At 44.0% G+C, this 27,086-nt stretch overlaps 2 protein-coding genes across 2 annotated transcripts in view; both read left to right on the top strand.

Annotated features, from left to right (window-relative positions):
- actr2b (actin related protein 2b) overlaps positions 1–15,860 on the top strand; it is a 67,723-nt gene extending 51,863 nt beyond the window's left edge. Inside the window, exon 9 of the mRNA XM_060925532.1 lies at positions 14,379–15,860. Within this exon, the coding sequence (XP_060781515.1) occupies positions 14,379–14,549 (171 nt within the window). The 3' untranslated portion in view covers positions 14,550–15,860. The remainder of the gene's footprint in view (positions 1–14,378) is intronic.
- A 2,565-nt stretch (positions 15,861–18,425) lies between these two features.
- spred2b (sprouty related EVH1 domain containing 2b) overlaps positions 18,426–27,086 on the top strand; it is a 75,808-nt gene continuing 67,147 nt past the window's right edge. The window contains exon 1 of the mRNA XM_060925531.1: positions 18,426–18,884. Coding sequence (XP_060781514.1) covers positions 18,859–18,884 — 26 coding nt within the window. The 5' untranslated portion in view covers positions 18,426–18,858. The remainder of the gene's footprint in view (positions 18,885–27,086) is intronic.

Genomic DNA, 27,086 nt, shown 5'->3' with positions numbered 1-27,086 from the left:
AATCGTGTGGTTGAAAAAAACGGCCTGAGCTAGTCGCTCAAGATCTAATCGTGTGGTTGAAAAAAACGGCCTGAGCTAGTGGCTCAAGATCTAATCGTGTGGTTGAAAAAAACGGCCTGAGCTAGTCGCTCAAGATCTAATCGTGTGGTTGAAAAAAACGGCCTGAGCTAGTCGCTCAAGATCTAATCGTGTGGTTGAAAAAAACGGCCTGAGCTAGTCGCTCAAGATCTAATCGTGTGGTTGAAAAAAACGGCCTGAGCTAGTCGCTCAAGATCTAATCGTGTGGTTGAGGAAAAACGGCCTGAGCTAGTCGCTCAAGATCTAATCGTGTGGTTGAAAAAAACGGCCTGAGCTAGTCGCTCAAGATCTAATCGTGTGGTTGAAAAAAACGGCCTGAGCTAGTCGCTCAAGATCTAATCGTGTGGTTGAAAAAAACGGCCTGAGCTAGTCGCTCAAGATCTAATCGTGTGGTTGAAAAAAACGGCCTGAGCTAGTCGCTCAAGATCTAATCGTGTGGTTGAAAAAAAACGGCCTGAGCTAGTCGCTCAAGATCTAATCGTGTGGTTGAAAAAAACGGCCTGAGCTAGTCGCTCAAGATCTAATCGTGTGGTTGAAAAAAACGGCCTGAGCTAGTCGCTCAAGATCTAATCGTGTGGTTGAGGAAAAACGGCCTGAGCTAGTCGCTCAAGATCTAATCGTGTGGTTGAGGAAAAACGGCCTGAGCTAGTCGCTCAAGATCTAATCGTGTGGTTGAAAAAAACGGCCTGAGCTAGTCGCTCAAGATCTAATCGTGTGGTTGAAAAAAAACGGCCTGAGCTAGTCGCTCAAGATCTAATCGTGTGGTTGAAAAAAACGGCCTGAGCTAGTCGCTCAAGATCTAATCGTGTGGTTGAAAAAAACGGCCTGAGCTAGTCGCTCAAGATCTAATCGTGTGGTTGAGGAAAAACGGCCTGAGCTAGTCGCTCAAGATCTAATCGTGTGGTTGAAAAAAACGGCCTGAGCTAGTCGCTCAAGATCTAATCGTGTGGTTGAAAAAAAAACGGCCTGAGCTAGTCGCTCAAGATCTAATCATGTGGTTGAAAAAAACGGCCTGAGCTAGTGGCTCAAGATCTAATCGTGTGGTTGAAAAAAAAACGGCCTGAGCTAGTCGCTCAAGATCTAATCGTGTGGTTGAAAAAAACGGCCTGAGCTAGTCGCTCAAGATCTAATCGTGTGGTTGAGGAAAAACGGCCTGAGCTAGTCGCTCAAGATCTAATCGTGTGGTTGAAAAAAACGGCCTGAGCTAGTCGCTCAAGATCTAATCGTGTGGTTGAAAAAAACGGCCTGAGCTAGTCGCTCAAGATCTAATCGTGTGGTTGAGGAAAAACGGCCTGAGCTAGTCGCTCAAGATCTAATCGTGTGGTTGAAAAAAAAACGGCCTGAGCTAGTGGCTCAAGATCTAATCGTGTGGTTGAAAAAAAACGGCCTGAGCTAGTCGCTCAAGATCTAATCGTGTGGTTGAAAAAAACGGCCTGAGCTAGTCGCTCAAGATCTAATCGTGTGGTTGAAAAAAACGGCCTGAGCTAGTCGCTCAAGATCTAATCGTGTGGTTGAGGAAAAACGGCCTGAGCTAGTCGCTCAAGATCTAATCGTGTGGTTGAAAAAAACGGCCTGAGCTAGTCGCTCAAGATCTAATCGTGTGGTTGAAAAAAACGGCCTGAGCTAGTCGCTCAAGATCTAATCGTGTGGTTGAAAAAAACGGCCTGAGCTAGTCGCTCAAGATCTAATCGTGTGGTTGAGGAAAAACGGCCTGAGCTAGTCGCTCAAGATCTAATCGTGTGGTTGAAAAAAAAACGGCCTGAGCTAGTGGCTCAAGATCTAATCGTGTGGTTGAAAAAAACGGCCTGAGCTAGTCGCTCAAGATCTAATCGTGTGGTTGAAAAAAACGGCCTGAGCTAGTCGCTCAAGATCTAATCGTGTGGTTGAAAAAAACGGCCTGAGCTAGTCGCTCAAGATCTAATCGTGTGGTTGAGGAAAAACGGCCTGAGCTAGTCGCTCAAGATCTAATCGTGTGGTTGAAAAAAACGGCCTGAGCTAGTCGCTCAAGATCTAATCGTGTGGTTGAAAAAAACGGCCTGAGCTAGTCGCTCAAGATCTAATCGTGTGGTTGAAAAAAAAACGGCCTGAGCTAGTCGCTCAAGATCTAATCGTGTGGTTGAAAAAAACGGCCTGAGCTAGTCGCTCAAGATCTAATCGTGTGGTTGAGGAAAAACGGCCTGAGCTAGTCGCTCAAGATCTAATCGTGTGGTTGAGGAAAAACGGCCTGAGCTAGTCGCTCAAGATCTAATCGTGTGGTTGAGGAAAAACGGCCTGAGCTAGTCGCTCAAGATCTAATCGTGTGGTTGAGGAAAAACGGCCTGAGCTAGTCGCTCAAGATCTAATCGTGTGGTTGAAAAAAACGGCCTGAGCTAGTCGCTCAAGATCTAATCGTGTGGTTGAAAAAAAACGGCCTGAGCTAGTCGCTCAAGATCTAATCGTGTGGTTGAAAAAAACGGCCTGAGCTAGTCGCTCAAGATCTAATCGTGTGGTTGAAAAAAACGGCCTGAGCTAGTCGCTCAAGATCTAATCGTGTGGTTGAAAAAAAACGGCCTGAGCTAGTCGCTCAAGATCTAATCGTGTGGTTGAGGAAAAACGGCCTGAGCTAGTCGCTCAAGATCTAATCGTGTGGTTGAAAAAAAAACGGCCTGAGCTAGTCGCTCAAGATCTAATCGTGTGGTTGGAAAAAAACGGCCTGAGCTAGTCGCTCAAGATCTAATCGTGTGGTTGAGGAAAAACGGCCTGAGCTAGTCGCTCAAGATCTAATCGTGTGGTTGAGGAAAAACGGCCTGAGCTAGTCGCTCAAGATCTAATCGTGTGGTTGAGGAAAAACGGCCTGAGCTAGTCGCTCAAGATCTAATCGTGTGGTTGAGGAAAAACGGCCTGAGCTAGTCGCTCAAGATCTAATCGTGTGGTTGAGGAAAAACGGCCTGAGCTAGTCGCTCAAGATCTAATCGTGTGGTTGAAAAAAACGGCCTGAGCTAGTCGCTCAAGATCTAATCGTGTGGTTGAGGAAAAACGGCCTGAGCTAGTCGCTCAAGATCTAATCGTGTGGTTGAAAAAAACGGCCTGAGCTAGTCGCTCAAGATCTAATCGTGTGGTTGAAAAAAACGGCCTGAGCTAGTCGCTCAAGATCTAATCGTGTGGTTGAGGAAAAACAGCCTGAGCTAGTCGCTCAAGATCTAATCGTGTGGTTGAAAAAAAAACGGCCTGAGCTAGTCGCTCAAGATCTAATCGTGTGGTTGAAAAAAACGGCCTGAGCTAGTCGCTCAAGATCTAATCGTGTGGTTGAGGAAAAACAGCCTGAGCTAGTCGCTCAAGATCTAATCGTGTGGTTGAAAAAAACGGCCTGAGCTAGTCGCTCAAGATCTAATCGTGTGGTTGGAAAAAAACGGCCTGAGCTAGTCGCTCAAGATCTAATCGTGTGGTTGGAAAAAAACGGCCTGAGCTAGTCGCTCAAGATCTAATCGTGTGGTTGAGGAAAAACGGCCTGAGCTAGTCGCTCAAGATCTAATCGTGTGGTTGAGGAAAAACGGCCTGAGCTAGTCGCTCAAGATCTAATCGTGTGGTTGAAAAAAAACGGCCTGAGCTAGTCGCTCAAGATCTAATCGTGTGGTTGAAAAAAAACGGCCTGAGCTAGTCGCTCAAGATCTAATCGTGTGGTTGAAAAAAAACGGCCTGAGCTAGTCGCTCAAGATCTAATCGTGTGGTTGAGGAAAAACGGCCTGAGCTAGTCGCTCAAGATCTAATCGTGTGGTTGAAAAAAAAACGGCCTGAGCTAGTCGCTCAAGATCTAATCGTGTGGTTGAAAAAAACGGCCTGAGCTAGTCGCTCAAGATCTAATCGTGTGGTTGAAAAAAACGGCCTGAGCTAGTCGCTCAAGATCTAATCGTGTGGTTGAGGAAAAACGGCCTGAGCTAGTCGCTCAAGATCTAATCGTGTGGTTGAAAAAAAACGGCCTGAGCTAGTCGCTCAAGATCTAATCGTGTGGTTGAGGAAAAACGGCCTGAGCTAGTCGCTCAAGATCTAATCGTGTGGTTGAAAAAAACGGCCTGAGCTAGTCGCTCAAGATCTAATCGTGTGGTTGAAAAAAAACGGCCTGAGCTAGTCGCTCAAGATCTAATCGTGTGGTTGAGGAAAAACGGCCTGAGCTAGTCGCTCAAGATCTAATCGTGTGGTTGAAAAAAACGGCCTGAGCTAGTCGCTCAAGATCTAATCGTGTGGTTGAGGAAAAACGGCCTGAGCTAGTCGCTCAAGATCTAATCGTGTGGTTGAAAAAAACGGCCTGAGCTAGTCGCTCAAGATCTAATCGTGTGGTTGAGGAAAAACGGCCTGAGCTAGTCGCTCAAGATCTAATCGTGTGGTTGAGGAAAAACGGCCTGAGCTAGTGGCTCAAGATCTAATCGTGTGGTTGAGGAAAAACGGCCTGAGCTAGTGGCTCAAGATCTAATCGTGTGGTTGAAAAAAACGGCCTGAGCTAGTGGCTCAAGATCTAATCGTGTGGTTGAGGAAAAACGGCCTGAGCTAGTCGCTCAAGATCTAATCGTGTGGTTGAGGAAAAACGGCCTGAGCTAGTCGCTCAAGATCTAATCGTGTGGTTGAAAAAAACGGCCTGAGCTAGTGGCTCAAGATCTAATCGTGTGGTTGAGGAAAAACGGCCTGAGCTAGTCGCTCAAGATCTAATCGTGTGGTTGAGGAAAAACGGCCTGAGCTAGTCGCTCAAGATCTAATCGTGTGGTTGAAAAAAACGGCCTGAGCTAGTGGCTCAAGATCTAATCGTGTGGTTGAAAAAAACGGCCTGAGCTAGTCGCTCAAGATCTAATCGTGTGGTTGAGGAAAAACGGCCTGAGCTAGTCGCTCAAGATCTAATCGTGTGGTTGAAAAAAACGGCCTGAGCTAGTCGCTCAAGATCTAATCGTGTGGTTGAAAAAAACGGCCTGAGCTAGTCGCTCAAGATCTAATCGTGTGGTTGAAAAAAACGGCCTGAGCTAGTCGCTCAAGATCTAATCGTGTGGTTGAGGAAAAACGGCCTGAGCTAGTCGCTCAAGATCTAATCGTGTGGTTGAAAAAAAACGGCCTGAGCTAGTCGCTCAAGATCTAATCGTGTGGTTGAAAAAAACGGCCTGAGCTAGTGGCTCAAGATCTAATCGTGTGGTTGAAAAAAACGGCCTGAGCTAGTCGCTCAAGATCTAATCGTGTGGTTGAAAAAAAACGGCCTGAGCTAGTCGCTCAAGATCTAATCGTGTGGTTGAAAAAAAACGGCCTGAGCTAGTCGCTCAAGATCTAATCGTGTGGTTGAAAAAAAACGGCCTGAGCTAGTCGCTCAAGATCTAATCGTGTGGTTGAAAAAAAACGGCCTGAGCTAGTCGCTCAAGATCTAATCGTGTGGTTGAAAAAAAACGGCCTGAGCTAGTCGCTCAAGATCTAATCGTGTGGTTGAGGAAAAACGGCCTGAGCTAGTCGCTCAAGATCTAATCGTGTGGTTGAGGAAAAACGGCCTGAGCTAGTCGCTCAAGATCTAATCGTGTGGTTGAGGAAAAACGGCCTGAGCTAGTCGCTCAAGATCTAATCGTGTGGTTGAGGAAAAACGGCCTGAGCTAGTCGCTCAAGATCTAATCGTGTGGTTGAGGAAAAACGGCCTGAGCTAGTCGCTCAAGATCTAATCGTGTGGTTGAAAAAAACGGCCTGAGCTAGTGGCTCAAGATCTAATCGTGTGGTTGAGGAAAAACGGCCTGAGCTAGTCGCTCAAGATCTAATCGTGTGGTTGAGGAAAAACGGCCTGAGCTAGTCGCTCAAGATCTAATCGTGTGGTTGAAAAAAACGGCCTGAGCTAGTCGCTCAAGATCTAATCGTGTGGTTGAGGAAAAACGGCCTGAGCTAGTCGCTCAAGATCTAATCGTGTGGTTGAGGAAAAACGGCCTGAGCTAGTCGCTCAAGATCTAATCGTGTGGTTGAAAAAAACGGCCTGAGCTAGTCGCTCAAGATCTAATCGTGTGGTTGAGGAAAAACGGCCTGAGCTAGTCGCTCAAGATCTAATCGTGTGGTTGAAAAAAACGGCCTGAGCTAGTGGCTCAAGATCTAATCGTGTGGTTGAGGAAAAACGGCCTGAGCTAGTCGCTCAAGATCTAATCGTGTGGTTGAGGAAAAACGGCCTGAGCTAGTCGCTCAAGATCTAATCGTGTGGTTGAAAAAAACGGCCTGAGCTAGTCGCTCAAGATCTAATCGTGTGGTTGAGGAAAAACGGCCTGAGCTAGTCGCTCAAGATCTAATCGTGTGGTTGAGGAAAAACGGCCTGAGCTAGTCGCTCAAGATCTAATCGTGTGGTTGAAAAAAACGGCCTGAGCTAGTCGCTCAAGATCTAATCGTGTGGTTGAGGAAAAACGGCCTGAGCTAGTCGCTCAAGATCTAATCGTGTGGTTGAAAAAAACGGCCTGAGCTAGTGGCTCAAGATCTAATCGTGTGGTTGAAAAAAACGGCCTGAGCTAGTCGCTCAAGATCTAATCGTGTGGTTGAGGAAAAACGGCCTGAGCTAGTCGCTCAAGATCTAATCGTGTGGTTGAAAAAAACGGCCTGAGCTAGTCGCTCAAGATCTAATCGTGTGGTTGAAAAAAACGGCCTGAGCTAGTCGCTCAAGATCTAATCGTGTGGTTGAAAAAAACGGCCTGAGCTAGTCGCTCAAGATCTAATCGTGTGGTTGAGGAAAAACGGCCTGAGCTAGTCGCTCAAGATCTAATCGTGTGGTTGAGGAAAAACGGCCTGAGCTAGTCGCTCAAGATCTAATCGTGTGGTTGAAAAAAAACGGCCTGAGCTAGTCGCTCAAGATCTAATCGTGTGGTTGAAAAAAACGGCCTGAGCTAGTCGCTCAAGATCTAATCGTGTGGTTGAGGAAAAACGGCCTGAGCTAGTCGCTCAAGATCTAATCGTGTGGTTGAAAAAAAACGGCCTGAGCTAGTCGCTCAAGATCTAATCGTGTGGTTGAAAAAAAACGGCCTGAGCTAGTCGCTCAAGATCTAATCGTGTGGTTGAAAAAAAACGGCCTGAGCTAGTCGCTCAAGATCTAATCGTGTGGTTGAGGAAAAACGGCCTGAGCTAGTCGCTCAAGATCTAATCGTGTGGTTGAGGAAAAACGGCCTGAGCTAGTCGCTCAAGATCTAATCGTGTGGTTGAGGAAAAACGGCCTGAGCTAGTCGCTCAAGATCTAATCGTGTGGTTGAGGAAAAACGGCCTGAGCTAGTCGCTCAAGATCTAATCGTGTGGTTGAAAAGACGGCCTGAGCTAGTCGCTCAAGATCTAATCGTGTGGTTGAAAAAAACGGCCTGAGCTAGTCGCTCAAGATCTAATCGTGTGGTTGAGGAAAAACGGCCTGAGCTAGTCGCTCAAGATCTAATCGTGTGGTTGAAAAAAACGGCCTGAGCTAGTCGCTCAAGATCTAATCGTGTGGTTGAAAAAAACGGCCTGAGCTAGTCGCTCAAGATCTAATCGTGTGGTTGAAAAAAACGGCCTGAGCTAGTCGCTCAAGATCTAATCGTGTGGTTGAGGAAAAACGGCCTGAGCTAGTCGCTCAAGATCTAATCGTGTGGTTGAAAAAAAACGGCCTGAGCTAGTCGCTCAAGATCTAATCGTGTGGTTGAAAAAAACGGCCTGAGCTAGTGGCTCAAGATCTAATCGTGTGGTTGAAAAAAAACGGCCTGAGCTAGTCGCTCAAGATCTAATCGTGTGGTTGAGGAAAAACGGCCTGAGCTAGTCGCTCAAGATCTAATCGTGTGGTTGAGGAAAAACGGCCTGAGCTAGTCGCTCAAGATCTAATCGTGTGGTTGAAAAAAAACGGCCTGAGCTAGTCGCTCAAGATCTAATCGTGTGGTTGAAAAAAAACGGCCTGAGCTAGTCGCTCAAGATCTAATCGTGTGGTTGAAAAAAAACGGCCTGAGCTAGTCGCTCAAGATCTAATCGTGTGGTTGAAAAAAAACGGCCTGAGCTAGTCGCTCAAGATCTAATCGTGTGGTTGAGGAAAAACGGCCTGAGCTAGTCGCTCAAGATCTAATCGTGTGGTTGAGGAAAAACGGCCTGAGCTAGTCGCTCAAGATCTAATCGTGTGGTTGAGGAAAAACGGCCTGAGCTAGTCGCTCAAGATCTAATCGTGTGGTTGAGGAAAAACGGCCTGAGCTAGTCGCTCAAGATCTAATCGTGTGGTTGAGGAAAAACGGCCTGAGCTAGTCGCTCAAGATCTAATCGTGTGGTTGAAAAAAAACGGCCTGAGCTAGTCGCTCAAGATCTAATCGTGTGGTTGAAAAAAAACGGCCTGAGCTAGTCGCTCAAGATCTAATCGTGTGGTTGAAAAGACGGCCTGAACTAGTCGCTCAAGGCCATGTACACACGTAGCCGGGTATTTTTAAAACCGAACATTTTCCCCCCCTCCGTTTATAAAAATGTTTTATCCACACCACCTCGTCTTCGAAAAAAAATCCCTTCCACACATAACATCTGCGTTTTCAATCACATTCATAAGCATTCCAAACCTGTTAGATGGCATTATTTCCCCAAATCACATCAGAATAGATCTCTGTTGGCGTCACTTCCGCCTAAACATAAAACATGGCGCCAAGCTCGTTCATCTGGACAGACTTGGAGACAGAATTGCTTCTAAACACAATTTTGGAGTATAAACTTAATCTGGCTTCTGCAGTAAACAAAGGTCGCACGTTTGACATCAGGGCAGATTTGTCGTCATTTTTTTGGTGCAGATTGTGACGTTCTAAAACGCAAAACTCTGGTTATCTCTGTCTACACGAAAAGGCATACACGGAGTTTTCAAAAATGTTCACTTTGCTCAGAGTTTTTTTAAATATTCGTTTTTGATGTGTTTTCATGTGGATGACAGGCCAAAACGTAGAAAAATATCTTCGATTTAGCAGATACCCGGCTACGTGTGGACGGGGTCCAAGATCTAATCGGTTAGCTGACGGGACAGGCCGATGTTGAAGCTTCTTTTTGTGGGCTGCTGAACACCTCCCTCAACAGTCCAACCACAGTCTTATGCTGCGTTCATGTGCTATGGGAATTATGGTAAATACCAAACGCCGACATGGAAAGCACACATGAACGCCCCCTCTTGTGGTATTTTCCACTGGGCAACTCGTAGAAAATTTTGATACACGAGTTGCCGAGATGAGATGAACTTTAACCTTTTCAACATGGCGGCGAGCAGTACAAGACACTTGAATGTTAAGCATTGTACGCTACTAAAGTTTTTTTTTTTACTTGTACTAGTGGGCAGTTTTTTGTGTCTATGCAATGTTGCGTCATTAACAAGTGTAATATAATACGTTAGAAATCCGTTTCCTTTAAAAATGTGTTGTTATGGCTTGTTTTTACCTATCCAGAGCAGACGCTATTGCTAACGATAGCTAACTAACTATTGCTAACTTGAATCTGGTCCACCATCTTTAATTTGTCAACAACAACAAAAGCATGTGAACACAACACACTGGTAAATACCACTTCCCAACTGGAAAATATCATCTTCCCATAGCACATGAATGCAGCAATACTGCCCTGTTCATCTGGTTTAATCGTATAACATCACACAGTGGAAACACAGACCGTTCACAGTAGACATCCTCGGACTCAAGATGACGTGATCTGAAATGGGTGTAAACAAATCCAAAATGGCGGTCACGAATAGATCTACTAGTGCGGCCAGTGATATAATTTGGACAAAAATAAAAAAACAACTCAATAAAATGACAAGAATCCACAATGACGATTGCAAATCATCTTTCAAAGTGTGGTAAACGAAGGTTTCAGTGCTACAGCGCACACAACTACCAAACAACGCAAATTCGTTTGTAAATTTAATAATTTCTTACCTCCTGAGGTCTTTTATTGCTTGGAAAAGAATGAAATGATGGACTACTATCAGTTGAATTGTTATTGCAGCCATAAGCTATGCAATAATGTACCATTTTGAGCTATATCTCAGACTTTGTAGTTCATGAATCCAGATAATCCATGCAAATACATGAGGCGTGTAGGCGCTTGTTTACCCATTTCGAACCACATGATCACAGCACTCCAGTGGAGTTGAAGAGGTCTGTTGTGTGGGTGGTCAAAATTTTTAAAATATTGCTTCCGTTTATTCAAAGCCACAATGGAAATCTGGCTTCTGACTGATGCGCATCGCATTTCCATGCGTCACGGTTTCTGCCTGCTGCTCACTGTAAAATAATACATCATGGTGATTTTGTTTTTCCCCCTCATCCCAAAGTCACTTTTGCATTTCAAGGTGGCTTGAAATCCTCTCTCTACAAATAGGGGGCATTTGCAGAATCATGTGTAACTGTCTTTTTATACTGTTATTAGGTTTCTACATACTTGGAATAACAGCTTGATCCACCTTCTCTCATCTCATTATCTGTAGCCGCTTTATCCTGTTCTACAGGGTCGCAGGCAAGCTGGAGCCTATCCCAGCTGACTACGGGCGAAAGGCGGGGTACACCCTGGACAAGTCGCCAGGTCATCACAGGGCTGACACATAGACACAGACAACCATTCACACTCACATTCACACCTACGGTCAATTTAGCGCAGACCTGGGCATTTTACGGCCCGCGGGCCGCATCCGGCCCTTTGGTTCATTCTGACCGGCCCGCGTAAGGTTAATTAGAAATTACAAAATAAACGTATTTTCTAATTTTACCTCATGCATGCACTGAATGTGCATTGCTTTTATTTTGAAGTTGTGTTCAACAAAAACGCAATGCGCCCGACATGAACATGACATGAAATCCCACGAAACCTAATCCCGCGATAACTACTTCCGTAATTTGTCCAGACCAACCACAAACTTGCACGTCATCCTTCAAACGGTCCAGCCAATCACATCGTGTGACGTCACCAGCAGGCGCCAGAGCAAAACACCAAATGAGGTGATTAAACTACAAATGTGGGCATCATTATTATAATATGATGTATCCTGCTTGATATTTGGAGTAGAAAGACAATATTGTGATGTCTTTATTGTGTTTGGGGTGAATGTGACTGAAAAAAAAAATGGTACAAACATTCACATTTTGTTAACCATTGTTTTGGGAAATTTGATTGAATAAATGACATTTTTTTGAAAGGCAACCTCGTTTTTTCCATCCTCTTACCAGTCTTAGCAGCTTGTAAAGACAATTATTTATTGCTTTATATAAAGAAATACAATTAATATTATGCAGAATTAGTTCAGTCTTTTGGTCCGGCCCGCCACAAAATTTTCTGTTTCTCATGTGGCCCCATGGAAAAAATAATTACCCACCCCTGATTTAGAGTCACCAGTTAACCTAACCTGCATGTCTTTGGACTGTGGGGGAAACCGGAGCACCCGGAGGAAACCCACGCGGACACGGGGAGAACATGCAAACTCCGCACAGAAAGGCCCTTGCCGGCCACGGGGCTCGAACCCGGACCTTCTTGCTGTGAGGCGACAGCGCTAACCCCTACGCCACCGTGCCGCCCTGATCCACCTTACGTTGTATGAAAATCATACACACCAGATTGGTGTGAAATGACCCGACATGAAGCAGGTTATTTTGTATAGCGGTAGAAGTGATATATTCCAGCTATTACAAAGCAGCTTGTCATGTTCCCAAGAAACTAGTAAGCGTTCAGTTCCTCTGTCCTGAAGACTTTCCCCTGCTGGGAAACGTTACAAAGCACAGACACTTGAGGTTTCTTCTGTAAATATGACACAAACTACTTCTCCTTAGGAAGGACTTTTCTTTGTTAAATAATATTTTTAAAAAAAATTCATTATTAGGCTTGGTTTATATGGAGCTTCTACTATATCTATGCTGTTACTATAGAAACAAATAACGTATTCGCACAAGTCACTGTTGTAGTCGAGTCACTAAACCTGGAGTCCGAGTCCAGTCTCGAGTCTCCAGTGTTCAAGTCCAAGTCATTAAAAAAAATTTCGAGTCGAGTCCAAGAACAAGACTCCAACTGCACCATTTGACGGCGGCTGTTTCAGCACCGTTAACGCTAGTTTGTCCCTGAACATGACGTATGAACAGGTGAATGTGCTTTCTTTTTGTCAGGGAGTGTGAAGTATTCTGTCAGAGATGGTTGGGAGACGGCTGTAAGTACAGATGATGTGTTTTTATTAATACAAGTGAAGACAGGTAAACAATCCAGAACAGCAGGCAAAATCATAAAAACGGTGAAACAGGCTGTCAAAGACCAGAAACAGGAAATCGGGGATCAAGAAACAGAACAAGGAAATGAGGCTCAGTAATGTGTCAGCAGCGCAACTCAATACTTTGCAAAGTGCGTGCGTTTTCACAGTTTTTATATTGGCGCGCTGACTGCGCCTTAATCCTGTGCAGGTGTGAGTCATTTACGGCACGCGCATGAGAGTTCGCTTGGCGCGTGCGCTGTCCGGAGTGCACCTGAGCGTGTATCTGATGCACGTGCCAAGGCGCGCAGGTGTGAGACTCTTGCACGAAATTAGCACAAAACTTGATGTCAATATAAATATCGTATGCCAAATTATGGCATGTTACAAAAAAGGAAAAAAAATTGGTCTCCAATTTACGAGTCCAAATGCAGTTAATGCACGAGTCCAAGTCATCAGTGCTAAAGTCCAAGTCGAGTCATGAGCCCTTAAAAATTAGGGCACGAGTTGGACTCGTACTACAAGCCTAGCAGGAGTCACATTAATACAAAGCTGTCGTTCAGATTTGAGAATTCAGTTGAGCTGTGGTATAATGCGTTTTTACATGATTGTTTTATCTATATTGTATGTTGGACCATGAAAACAAGTGCTATTGAGGAGGTTTTGGACAGTTTGGTTGTTTTCCAGGACCATAAACTTGTCGTCATTCAGTCACCATTATGCCGTTTATTTTGAAACATGAAATACTTGTCATTAGGGCGGCACGGTGGTGTAGTGGTTAGCGCTGTCACCTCACGGCAAGAAGGTCCGGGTTCGAGCCCCGTGGCCGGCGAGGGCCTTTCTTGCCCCTTTTCCACCAAAGCAGTTCCAGGGCTGGTTCGGGGCCAGTGCTTAGTTTGGAACCAGGTTTTCTGTTTCCACTGACAAAGAACTGGCTCTGGGGCCAGAAAAACCGGTTCCAGGCTAGCACCAACTCTCTGCTGGGCCAGAAGAAAGAACCGCTTATGTCAGCAGAGGGGGCGGAGTTGTTAAGACCAACAACAATAACAAGACCGTGAAAGATCGCCATTTTTAAGCGCCGAGAAGCAGCAGCTGTACAAACGCGAAGTCATCCATTATTGTTGTTGCTGCTGCTTCTTCCGCGTTGTTTTTGCTTCGATATTCGTGCCAAGGTTTAAGCAAACATAGCGACGTAACTGACGTATACAGCGACGTAATGACGTGGCACCACGAGCTATGGAAAAGCAAACTGGTTCTCAGCTGGCTCGCAAGTTGAACGAGTTGTGAACCAGCACTGGCCCCGAACCAACCCTGGAACTGATTTGGTGGAAAAGGGGTTTCTGTGCGGAGTTTGCATGTTCTCCCCGTGGCCGCATGGGTTTCCTCCGGGTGCTCCGGTTTCCCCCACAGTCCAAAGACATGCAGGTTAGGTTAACTGGTGACTCTAAATTGAGCGTAGGTGTGAATGTGAGTGTGAATGGTTGTCTGTGTCCATGTGTCAGCCCTGTGATGACCTGGCGACTTGTCCAGGGTGTACCCCGCCTTTCGCCCGTAGTCAGCTGGGATAGGCTCCAGCTTGCCTGCGACCCTGTAGAACAGGATAAAGCAGCTAGAGATAATGAGATATGAGATAATAAAGGTGTAGCCCATAATGCATGCTCTAAGCTACTGTACACTGTATAATATCCCTAGTTGTAGAACCACTGGCCTAAAGTGTATATTGTAAGCAAGCTGTGCTGTCTTTCACCAGAATCAAAAACCTATTAAATGCAGCAGTCCTTGATGTCTTGATCCCTCGATTTGTCTGAGCTGAATTGCATTTCCAGTATGAGGCCCTGGAGCAGGATGAAGCTCATTTTCCAGGCCAGAAATAATCTAATTAAAAGGGCTTCAGTTATGAAACTAGCCAGTAGCAAAAACAATTAAATTAAAACTGTACATTTCATTAATGGAATTTCTGTAAGTGACTTTCTAAAAGTGTGATTTTTTTTTTTTTAATATTACTTTATTTAGCAATATATTACTGTATGTAGTTTTTTAATCCTATCGCTTGAATTCAGAATGATCAATTTTTCCACATGTGCTAAACAGAGAGACAATTTCCACTTGCGTTTTATTTATATCCTGTCTGTGTACCACCCTGCAGAAATTCAAGATCCGGATTGAGGATCCTCCACGGCGCAAGCACATGGTGTTCCTGGGTGGAGCTGTGCTGGCTGACATCATGAAGGACAAGGAGAACTTCTGGCTGACGAGGGAGGAATATCAGGAGAAGGGTGTGCGCGTGCTCGAGAAGCTCGGTGTCACAGTCAGATAAACTGTTCGCGTCTGCTCAACCCTCTGCGTCCTCGCCACTCTCCCACGTATAGGATATCCAGAGCATCTGTCCAGTTGTGTGTCGCTAGAACTCTCTCACCTCCTGCATTCTGCTACTCGTGCCACTGAGTCACATGATCACTTTTGGGAAGGACAGACTGGGAGGTGTTTTAGGGCTGCTGGGGAGGGAGGCGAGGAGTTTGGCATCCATATTCTCGGGGTCTCTGTTATTATCCTTATGCACCAGATCGTAAAGCTGTCACAAGCAGTCATTTCAGCTCATGTCAGGGTTTCTCAGATAAAACGAGCAAATTTAGTCTTCTGCAGCACTGCAATGAAGAACGGGTTTCTAACACCAAAGTAGTGTGTCTCACTATAAAAATGAGCCACATCACCAGTTTCATGCATCATGATACAAATTGAGAAAAGTGGAAATGGCTTCTTGTGACGGCTCACGCAGCACTGTCATGCCAGCTCAACAATGTAAGATTTGAAATTTTTGGTTGGGGCAAAGACAGTGTGGAGTGAAGCTGAACAATTCAATTCTGGTTCTTTGTTTCCTCTTCTGTGTACATCAACATTGTCTGTGTGTGGGGACCTGCTAAGCAGTTCTCAGTCTCTCCCGGTCATCCTCTCTCTCCTTGTCCAGGTGTCAAGTGCTTGTCTTGAATGAGTTCTTGTGCTCAGGGTTTTGGTGTGTTGGGCTAAAATTAATTTTGTATTTTTCTATTTTTCAGCGTAAAATTGTATTCTATTCCATTTTTTTTTCTTCCTTGATTTTTAAGCATTTACTGAACAATCCCTTTAAAATGGGCATTAGTGGTCCTTTCCATCTTCCAGCTATTCCAGAAGATGATTTTGAAATTGGATATTGTTTAGCCTTTTTTTTTTTTTTTGGCACCTTTTTGCATTTGCTTTTTGCAGTGCAGCGTTCAGACTATCTGTCCGGCGTAGAATGCAACCGTGTGTAGTCTTGTAAAGTTAAGACAAAATTATTACATGTTAAAGGGAGTCAATTTGTAATTGAAGGGGGAATGTACGTAGTATGGCTGATGCTTGTGCAATGAAAGTGTGTGTGTGTGTGTCGGACAGACAAAAAAAAAAAAAAAAGGTGGGTTTTGTTTTGTTCATGTTTTGAGCGTCGGAGCCTCATGCATACTCAAGGCACCTCATGCTGTTTGTCTGTACATTTCCATAAACGTTTATCTGGTGCCAAGGGCAGTTGATGTGGCTGGATCTCCTATTGCTCTTTTTGTGATCATGACATAACTACCGAATGCTGATTTAAATAAAGACCATGATTTCTAAATAATGTTGGTCGTTTTTAAATTTCCATGATGGTTTGTTTTCAGGGTTTTAACACGCATTTCTGCTGAAGTTTTTGCAATCGTTACTACTTGCACGTTAATTACCTCTGGCAATTGTGGTGGATGAGGGTTTTTCTTTTTTTGGTATGTGTGTTCATTTCCAATGTAACTCAAAGTAGTGAACAAATTCTGATGAAATTTTGAGGAAAGGTCAGCCATGAGTTTGATCTTAAACCAAAGGTCACTAGAGTTTGATCTTAAAACCAAGAACCATCTTTATTTCATTTCATCAGCATCCAGGATTTACTTTTAAATCACTTCCAAAAGAAATTAAAAGGTGCAGTATGTAAAGTCAGAACAATGGATTACATATTGATGCAAAGCCGGATACGTATGTGGATCCAGGATTGTTTTTTTTTTTTTTTCTTCTTGTACGTTCCCAGTGTAACTCAAAGTAGTGAATGGATTTTAATATAATTTGATGTACAGCTTTAGTATTATCTTAGGTTCAAGTGATTTTGATGTTAATATGTGGCTTGGTGGAGGTATACACTCTACTCCAGTGCCCTTGCAGTTTATTATTCATTCGAAAGAAGCTAGTTCACTAAAATCATGAGATTTTGCACTTTTAAGCAGTCTGTCAACACTTACCTTTCAGAATGGAAGGGAGGGGGGGGGGGGGGGGGGGGGGGGCAGGATGTTTTATATAAACTGTGTTAAATAATAGCCTATATACATTACAATATAACTGGTATCAAATGAAAATTAAAAAAAGGCTATTTTGATCAGATGGTGGCATCCAAATAATGCTGATGGATAACGTTCATTGCGATTACAGTTAACTATTGTCAAGTGTGCTTACAATAATCAAGTGTACAACATTTTTTTTTGTATGACATGTGAATTGCAATAAGCAGAACTTAGCAGTGTTTTTTGTTGTCAGACTAAGCAGTGATTAAATGATCATTTTGAGAATCTACCCCTGATTTAAAGTGATCAGCAAGGAATTTGGACCAGACCTGTTTAACATCTGTCACGTGTGTTTATAAAAAAAAAAAGCAGTACGTATGTACATACATATGTGTATATATTATATACACGTACGTGTGTATATATCACATATGTACATGCACGTGTGTATACACACACTATATATATCACATGTACGTATACGTGTATACACACACACACACATATATATATATAAATAAGAGAGATTGTGTATACACGTGTACGTACGTGTGTGATATATATATATATATATAGAGAGAGAGAGAGAGAGATTGTGTATATACACGTGATATATATATATATATATATAAGTGTGTGAGATATATATATGAGAGAGATTGTGTGTATACACGTGTACGTACGTGTGTGATATATATATATATATATATATATATATATTGAGAGAGAGATTGTGTATATACACGTGTGATTTTATATATATCACACACACACACATATATATATATATATATATTAGTGTGTGTGATATGTGAGATGATATATATCACACACACGAATATATATATATATATATATATATATATATATATATATATATATAAGTGTGTGAGATATATATATATATATATATATATATATATAAATAAAAAACACACGAATATATATATATATATATTAGTGTGTGATATATATATATATATATATATATATATATATATATATATATATATATATATAATTAGTGTGTGTGATATGTGTGAGATGATATATATCACACACGAATATATATATATATATATATATATATATATATATATATATAAAAAAGTGTGTGAGATATATATATATATATATATATATATATATATATATATATATATAACTCATATATATATATATATATATATATATTCGTGTGTGATATATATCATCTCACACATATCACACACACTAATTATATATATATATATATATATATATATATATATATATATATATATATATATATATATATCACACACACTAATATATATATATATATTCGTGAGAGAGAGAGAGAGAGAGAGAGAGAGAGAAAATATATAAGTGATCAAAGCCACTCTTAATCCTCAGTGTAGTTGAAAGGGAAGCTGATAAAAGCAGAATAAGGTTCCAAATATTTTGTAACGTGGGCCACTATTTATGGGGAGGGTGTGCGGTTTGGGATGGAGCCAGAAAGGCTGCACTGTCCACCTTTCCTCCTGGTTCCACGTCCTGCACAGTAAATGACCACTTCATACCCATTATACCCATACCCATTATACCCATACCCATTATACCCATTACTAGTGTTGCCATCATTCCCATTCATTTTCAGCACTATTGTAAAGTTGAATATTTCCATCAGGTGATGAGTTGAAAAACGTTAAAGCAATGCTTTTTATATTATATTATATTGAATCCGAGTCAGCTACTGGACTGAATAGTGGGGGTCGTAACGGACGGCACGGTGCGAGAGGATCTGATCTGGAGCAGCCGGGAGATTTTGGCCGCAGCCTGGGAGTCTTCAGCCGAATGGGGTGCGCTGTGACGTCATCACTTCCGCCCTGCTCGCGCTGTGTGTCTGCTCGCCTTCTCTGCCGCACAATCCAACATGGAGTAATGAGAGATGGGGCTCGGACGGGGCCACCCTCAGCAACATCCAGCGCGCACTGAGCACCACTGCGGAGGACATGCACAGGCTCCACAACAAACCACACGGGGACAGTTCTGAATAGCAGCCGAGGCTTGTTGAGTCGCGTCTGCGGATCTGGTGTCCTTCACCGTTTTCATCAGCAACTGGTTCGCTCCGGAGGAGAAAATAAAAAGAGCCATCAGGAACCGGAGGGACGAAGAGAACAAAAACAAACCGAATACAGAGAGGGCGAGACAAGAGACACTAGTAGTGCGATATGTGAGGGATTTATTTTAGGGGGGAAAGAGCGGAAAGAAAAAATGACGAGCGAAAAGAGTGCACCCGCAGCGGGATTTTGTGCGAGGTGAAACGAGAAAATGATTGAAGAAACACACCCAAACGAGTAAGTACATGGTGAATAGTCTTATTTTCATTTTAAGTGCTCATTTTTCATAGTTTTATCCCCTTCTTTCTTTGCACATGTTTGTTTGTTTGTTGCGCCTCTGCTCTGTGACTGACTGACTGTGATCGGATCATCGGTGCGACTGGGAAAAGTTTAGGAAACTATTTTCGGGTTAAATGTTTTGTATTGACAGAGAGAGCGATGAAAAGTGGGGGGATTGGGCTCTCTCTCTCTCTCTCTCTCTCTCTCTCTCACAGAGGGGAGGGAAGAAGAGAGAGAGAGGGGCGTTTCGGAAACATTTTTAACTAAAGGCATTTACTAATCTTCCTAAAGCACCACTCGGTTTTGTATAAAAACGCAACACGACTTATTCCTGCACATTCCCTCTTATAAACTCCTGCTGAGTTTTATTATCCTGTAGTTTATATAGCGTTTTGCACGGTGATGCACAAGCAGTGCAGTGAGAAAACCAGTTGAGCTGAATGATATTAGTGCATCCGCCATTTGTGTTTTTTTTCCCCTCTGTCCTTCTTTTGAATCGCACTCATTTGCATACAGTGCTTCATTCATAAAAAAAGAGCCTTGTTGCTGTTTGCGTTTCTGCAGTGCAACAGTTTATGCATGTGTAACACACACACACACAAAAGTACATGTATTTGCCTACTTAGTGTCCAGTAAACCTCGATTTTATTATTATTATTATTAATAATAATAATAATAATAATAATAATAAATTAAAGTGGCCTGTTTCTTTACCTGGATTTGAAGGAACAGCTGCATTCTTGTTTTGACATGTGCAGGAGGCATGGCTCTTTAGATGTTTACTTCTAAGCCACTTTTTTGTTTATAGTCTGCTCGTGAGGCCTTTATGAGCTTTTATACTGATTTACCTGTCTCGCGCACGCTGCACGCAACTATCGCGAGAACATATGGCTGTGTTTCATTGAGGCCTTCGTGTTGTTGAGCGAGCGCAGTTTGGTCACACAGGGGAGAGAGAGAGAGTGGGTGGGGTTTTTTTTTGGTGCGCGCGCGCTGGGGTCGCGCGACGCTGCTTTCATTCATAAAAGAGCAGCAGAACCGCCCGCGCGCGCAGAGCCTGTACGGCGGCACGTTGATATACGTGCACGAGCGCTGCTCGCTACTGAGACCCAGCTGGAGAAGCATTTCCTGCCGCTCAGTCGAGCAGCACAGGGGTTTGGACCACGCACAGCATTTTTTAACATAGTTACTGGGAGACCAAATGGTCTCCCAGTGGCCAGATTTGGTCTCAAACGCTACGTTCACACTGCAAGGCTTAATGCTCAATTCCGATTTTTTTTTTTTGTGAAATCCGATTTTTTTGTGAGGTCGTTCACATTAACAAATATATGCGACTTGTATGTGATCCTCAGTATGAGCGAAAAGCGACCTAAAAGTGTTCCGCATGCGCATTGCAGGATACGACGACGTCACACGCAGCGAGCATGGCCAGTGTTTACGGAAGTAAAATCGCCCGGTTACGGTATGACCCATCCAATCTAGCTTGAATAGCTGCACCCCCCCAAATGGAAATCAGCTGAGACCCGCCGCCTATTTCAGCGCAGAATAGTGACGTTTGTGGCTTGTTGATGACGTGTAAAGGCCAATGCTGACAACCCAGTCCTCGCAGATAGCGTTGCAGACAGTGTCTGCATAGCCCCCCCACCTTCGCAGACGCTCTGCGTGCACCTCCCAAAAATTGTGACCACCGCAGAAGCCTCGCAGACAAGAGGGCTCTGATTGGTCCACTCTACAGTCGTTGTACACGCACTTCCGCTTCCCTATTTTCTCGGTTTGGTTTGTTTTCACGACCGGCATTTTTAAAAACATGAGCGAAGATGGAGCAGCATGAAGAGCGGTTGATTGAGGAAGTACGTACATCTATACGACTCCAGTTCTAGTCATTATAATGCCGCTTTTCCACTACAAACGCGGCTGAGTCGGGCTGAGCCGTGCCGTGCTGAGTCGGGCTGAGCCGTGCCGTGCTGAGTCGGGGCTGTTGAAGTTGCATTTCAACTACAACCGCGCTGAACCGTGCTGGCTGGAAGTGGGTGGACACATTGGGTGGAGTTAGCGAAAGTGGGTGGACGTCACGTGATGTCGTTAAGCAGCGCAAACAGTGACATCAGTGATGTTTTAAGCGGTAGTCTCACAACCCGGATAGTAAACAATAAACATGGAGGACATGGAGTCGTTAGTGTTGCTGGTCTTGGTGCTGTGGCTTGTTGTCACCGACAACGCGGACAGATACTGGCAAGAGCGTATAGATGAGGCGAGGCGCATAAGGCTTCAGAAATTCTCGTAATTCGTAATTATTCTCCTTCTGGGTTTGCGGTGTTTACAGATCCCAGCGCGCTCGCGGGGTGTGTGTGGGCATGTGAGGACACTCCTCCTCACCAATCAGTGCACAGGGGAGTGTCTGCTCATGCCCCCAGCCTCACTCGGCTCGGTTTGGCTTGCTTCAGCCCCACTCCAAAACGGTGCGAGTTTTAGGGGCTAAGCAGGGCTGAAGCGAGCTGAGTCGTGCTGGTTTTTGGTAGTCGAAACGCGAGCCGTGTCGGACTGAAGTGAGCTGAAAAAGGGTAGTGGAAAAGGGCCATAAGTAACCGGAGGATAAACACTCCACTAACCACACCCACCAACTACTCCTAGCGATTTCGCGCCCCCTTGCGTTGTGCCGGTGAATAACATCGCGCATGCCTATTATCCCCGCTCAACAATAAATTACAACTGTCTGCGAAAAGCTATCTGCGAAAGCCTTGTCGCACGAGCATGCAGAGGCCCTTAGTCGGATGAATGCGACCTGGCGGTTCAGACTGAAGTCGCATATGAAAAGAGCGGATAGGAATCGGAATTAGGACCACATATCCAAACGGCCTGGGTCGGATTTGAAAAAATCGGATCTGTGTCGTTCATATTGTCAATAAAAGATCGGATACAGGTCACATATGGGCGAAAAGAACGGATTTGAGTCACTTCAGCCTGCAGTGTGAACGTAGCCTTAGTCAATGTCAAACCAGCTTCACTGGGAGACCAAATTTTAAACCAAGTTATGTCTTATCATTTGGTTCAATAATACCCCTTTTCCACCAAATCAGTTCCAGGGCTGGTTCGGGGCCAGTCAGGCCCGGCGCCAAGAACAGTTTACTAAGGGGGCAATTAGAAATCGCAAGGGGGCAAATATTTTTTATATAGTCTGTAGTAGTGATGGCGGTCTGACAACGTGTTTCAAACAATTAACTGCGCCAACCACAAAACCACGGCCCCGAAGGTTGCTTTAGTCCGGGAAAATCATGTGACATATTACCAGGGCAGTTGCGCTTTATCAGCACCCGTGCCCACCTGTTAACCCTCCCCTCCGATTTTCTCACAGACAACCTCATTTTCTCAGACAGTACAACCGGAAAGATGCCAAACATAAAACAACACACACAAACCCACAGGCAAGTCCTTTAAATTTAAAATACATACAAATAGCTCCGCGGCATGAAAACAAAACGTCAATGGAAGTCTAAGGTACTTGGCTCGGCGGCCAAAATCATAATTTAAAAAAAAATCAACAGACCCCGCGCCTGCACCAGTAATAGCCTTCCTGACTCGCACCGAGTCAACGCTAACCACTTAATCCGCGATCCAAGTTTAGGCGTGTAGGGGACTAAACACTCTGAAGTGATGAATTTTCACCCCCGCTGCATGGGGGGTGACGTCAACGACACATATTCTTACGCCATTTGCGCACAAAGCGGACCATATATGAACACATACACCAACATAAACGGAGATCAACTTAGCCTACAAAGAAAGAAAATGGATTCACAATATTGTGATTGAATTCGTTTAATGCGGAGGGGGAAAGACTACTACCGTAAACTTGACTGCATATTACAGGATATTGCAGAGACAGTGCACTTGTAAGTGTACATGTAAAACCCCCGCCTGCACGACCCCTCCATCTATAATACATTATATTTTCATAAGAAAACAACTAAGTGATCTGAGTCTCCGTTGAGGGGGCGGGGCTGTAGCCACGAGGGGGCGATGCCCCCTTTCGCCCCCCCACGGCGCCGGGACTGGTGCTGGTTCACAACTCGTTCAACTTGCGAGCCAGCTGAGAACCAGTTTCCTTTTCCATAGCTCGCGGTGCTAAGCAGAGCCACATCAGTTACGTCGCTGTATACGTCAGTTACGTCGTTGTATATGTCATTACGTCACTGTATACGTCAGTTACGTCGCTACGTTTGCATAAACCTTGGCGCAAATATCGAAGCAAAAACAACGTGGAAGAAGCAGCAGGAACAATAATAATAATAATGGATGACTTCGTGTTTGTACAGCTGCTGCTTCTCGGCGCTTAAAAATGGCGATCTTTCGCGGTCTTGTTATTGTTGTTGGTCTTAACAACTCCGCCCCCCGCTGACGTAAGCGGTTCTTTCCTCTGGCCCAGCAGAGAGTTGGTGCTAGCCTGGAACCGGTTTTTCTGGCCCCAGAGCCAGTTCTTTGTCAGTGGAAACAGAAAACCTGGTTCCAAACTAAGCACTGGCCCCGAACCAGCCCTGGAACTGCTAAATTGGAGGAAAAGGGGCAACAGTTGCAATTAGGGCGACACGGTGGTGTAGTGGTTAGTGCTGTCGCCTCACAGCAAGAAGGTCCGGGTTCGAGCCCCGTGGCCGGCGAGGGCCTTTCTGTGTGGACAAGAAAGGGAACAAGGGAAACAAGGGAAACGAAGATCTATGTTATAAGATATACACACAAGATCGTGTTGGTTAAGAAAAACAAAACTAAAATTTGGTTACTGAGATGGCTGATGTCAGAATCCGATGTCATTACTGTGTAACTTTGAGTGTCTTTTGCCCCTTTTCCACCAAAGCAGTTCCAGGGCTGGTTCCAGTGCTTAGTTTGGAACCGGGTTTTCTGTTTCCACTGACAAATAACTGGCTCTGGGGTCAGAAAAACCGGTACCAGGCTAGCACCAACTCTCTGCTGGGCCAGAGGAAAGAACCGCTTACGTCAGTGGGGGGGGGAGTTTTTAAGACCAACAACAATAACAAGACTGCGAAAGATCGCCATTTTTAAGTGCCGAGAAGCAGCAGCTGTACAAATGCGAAGTCATTTATTATTATTGTTGTTGTTGTTGCTTCTTCCGCGTTGTTTTTGCTTCGATATTCGCGCCAAGGTTTAAGCAAACGTAGTGACGTAACTGACGTATACAGCGACGTAATGACGTGGCTTCCCTTAGCACCGCGAGCTATGGAAAAGCAAACTGGTTCTCAGCTGGCTCGCAAGTTGAACGAGTTGTGTACCAGCACCAGCCCCGAACCAGCCCTGGAACTGATTTGGTGGAAAAGGGGTATTTGACATAACATTTGTGCTTGGTAATTGCTCTTGATAGCTGTGCAGTCACTGTAGTGTGTTTGTCTGTATGGTGATTGGTGAACCATTTTGCATCACAGAATATGCCGCAGCGGTGCAGCCGCATGGACTCTGGGGCCTGTGATTGGATTGCCCAGACCAGTTGGTCTCCTAGTGGAAAATCCTTAAAAAATGCTCTGGGACTAGGGTGTGTTTTCTGAAGTGAAACACACTGTTTAAGATCACACACACACACATCTAAATATCACATCACTATCTCTCTTTTCTTTGAACACTGAAAAACAAGCAGTTAATTGAAAGCAGTAAGCTAGCTTCCTGTGCGCTGAATAAAGACGTTAGCTCTGAGTGTTTGCTTGCCAGGAGCTCTATGTTGGCTACATCAGTTAACATTTGAACTAACCTGTTTTTTTTTTTTTTTTAAACACGCGTTAAACACTATTTTAACTTCTTGTGACATTTAAAATCGGGTTGTATATCTTACCATCTTATGTCACACATTTGTGTATGGCAAAAATAATAATTAAAAAAAAAATCCACAGACTAGCTAGCCATGTTATTTGTGTTCACCCTGGCTGCGTTTCCACAACACAGATCTGTGCTCGGATTGGCAGAGAGGAAGGCCACGATGAAGAAATGACATTCAGCTAAAGGTCAATGCAGCCATGGGCAATCCAGCACAGCAAGAATCGATTTCACATCCTCATTTTGAGTGTGACTCACAGGGCCAGACTCTGCGTTCATTTAAATTGTAACTTTTTACAGCTGTACAAACTTTATGCCTGCCTTGATGAATGTTCCTTAAGAGTAGAAAACCAAACCTGTATAGCTCTAGACGAGGTAAGAACTAACAGGCTACGGGATACACCAGTCTAAAAGAAATAAGGATACGGACTTAAATACAATTCCCTCGACAGGTTTTGAGACAGTAACGGACATTTCAGGAATTAATTTCACACACCGTGATTACTTTCAACCAGTTACTTCATGTCGGTGGTTTTTAATACATGCTCGTCTCTTGAAATCTCTGCACACGTAAAGAACACAACGGAACGTAGCTTAAGAAGTGATGAGCGTTATTACATTACATTACAGGCATTTAGCAGACACTCTTAGGCCATTATTAAAAAATGTTTTGTTTCCGGTCCACCGGATGGGTGAGTGCCGTTTGTGCGGTTGAATTTTTTTTTTTTTACGCCGGGTTTTCGACATTTTTTTTCGGGTTTGTAAATCTAAAATCTAACTTGACATTTCCGCATTCCCAGAGCTTTCCACTAAAGGCCAATTTATGCTGACAACCCAGTCCTCGCAGATAGCGTCGCAGACAGTGTCTGCGTAGCCCCCCCACCTTCGCAGACACTCTGCACGCACCTCCCAAAAATTGTGACCACCGCAGAAGCCTCGCAGACAGCGTCGCAGACAAGAGGGCTCCGATTGGTCCACTCTACATCCGCTGTACACGCACTTCCGCTTCCCTACTTTCCCGGTTTGGTTTGTTTTCACGACCGCCATTTTTAAAAACACGACCGAAGATGGAGCAGCACGAAGAGCGGTTGATCGAGGAAGTGAGGAAGTACGTACATCTATACGACTCCAGTTCTAGTCATTATAAGTAACCGGAGGATAAACACTCCACTAACCACACCCACCAACTACTCCTAGCGATTTCGCGACTTTGTGCCCCCTTGTGTTGTGGCGATGAATAACATCACGCACGCCTATTACTCCCCGCTCAACGATAAATTACAACTGTCTGCGAAAAGCTATCTGTGAAAGCCTTGTCGCAAGAGCATGCAGAGGCCTTAAGGCTCATACTAGCCAGCCATGACAAATAAGTAGCCAGCCGGGGGGGGAGTAAACACAAAATAAACTCCTGTGCACGCAGTTCCCAGGATTAAATGTATTTTCCACAGACCATTTATTTATTCACTTTACTCAAATACAAAGTAAAATGGCAGTAAATCTTCTTTCTTTTCTTGCGTATTGCATCATGAGGCGTTCCTGACTTGTAAATCTCTTATTTTCAGTGCATGACACATTCACGCAGCTGAGCATGCTATGAATTAACAACGACAACGGTCTGCAGTGGCGGCTACACGATTAAACACTCAGCCAACATTTCTCCATTTGTGTATGAAAATACACTCCAACCACTCAGTTTGGGTTCATTTACAACCAACAGTGTCTTTTGATGCCAGCACGTAATTGAACGAGAGAAGACTGGTTTACCGGAGACAAAATAAGCGTCATCTCTGCTTCTGTTCCCTCCGACACACTACTGCCTCCGCCGAGTGCGTGCGCACTCTGAACTGAATCAGCTCTGCGCATGCGCCGTGCGGCACAAAAAAATGGCAGCCACCATGAAGGCAGGAGATCCGGAGTTTTAAATTTTGCTTAAGTGTGAAATCGCAAAATGGTATTCTAGCGAACAACAAAATAGTAAAGATTCAGAAAAACAAATCATTCAGTGATCATTTTAATAGTGTAATTTCATCCGAACTAGGCCTAACGCTCGATTTAGAACTACAAAAAGTCCGTGTGTCGGACATTTTAAGTACCTTTGTAAAAGTTTTGCAAATGTTGCAGTCAGCATTTAAAATGCTAACTTAAAGTTTTTGTACAAGTTTCAGTTGATTAAACTGTCATTTTATTAAATGTGTCTGCTTTTGTAATAAAAATGTACTGAAAGAAAAAGCAAACAGCATTGCGATTTCTTATCCATCCATATATATATATATATATATATATATATATATATATATAAATCCCTCCCTCCCGACTGAAAATTTTTTTGCTCACCCGGTAGACAGGAAATTG

Source organism: Neoarius graeffei, chromosome 7, assembly GCF_027579695.1.
Source record: "Neoarius graeffei isolate fNeoGra1 chromosome 7, fNeoGra1.pri, whole genome shotgun sequence".
NCBI lineage: Eukaryota > Metazoa > Chordata > Actinopteri > Siluriformes > Ariidae > Neoarius > Neoarius graeffei.
The sequence above is the reverse complement of the archived record's forward strand: the minus strand, read 5'-3'. Positions and strand labels throughout refer to the sequence as shown.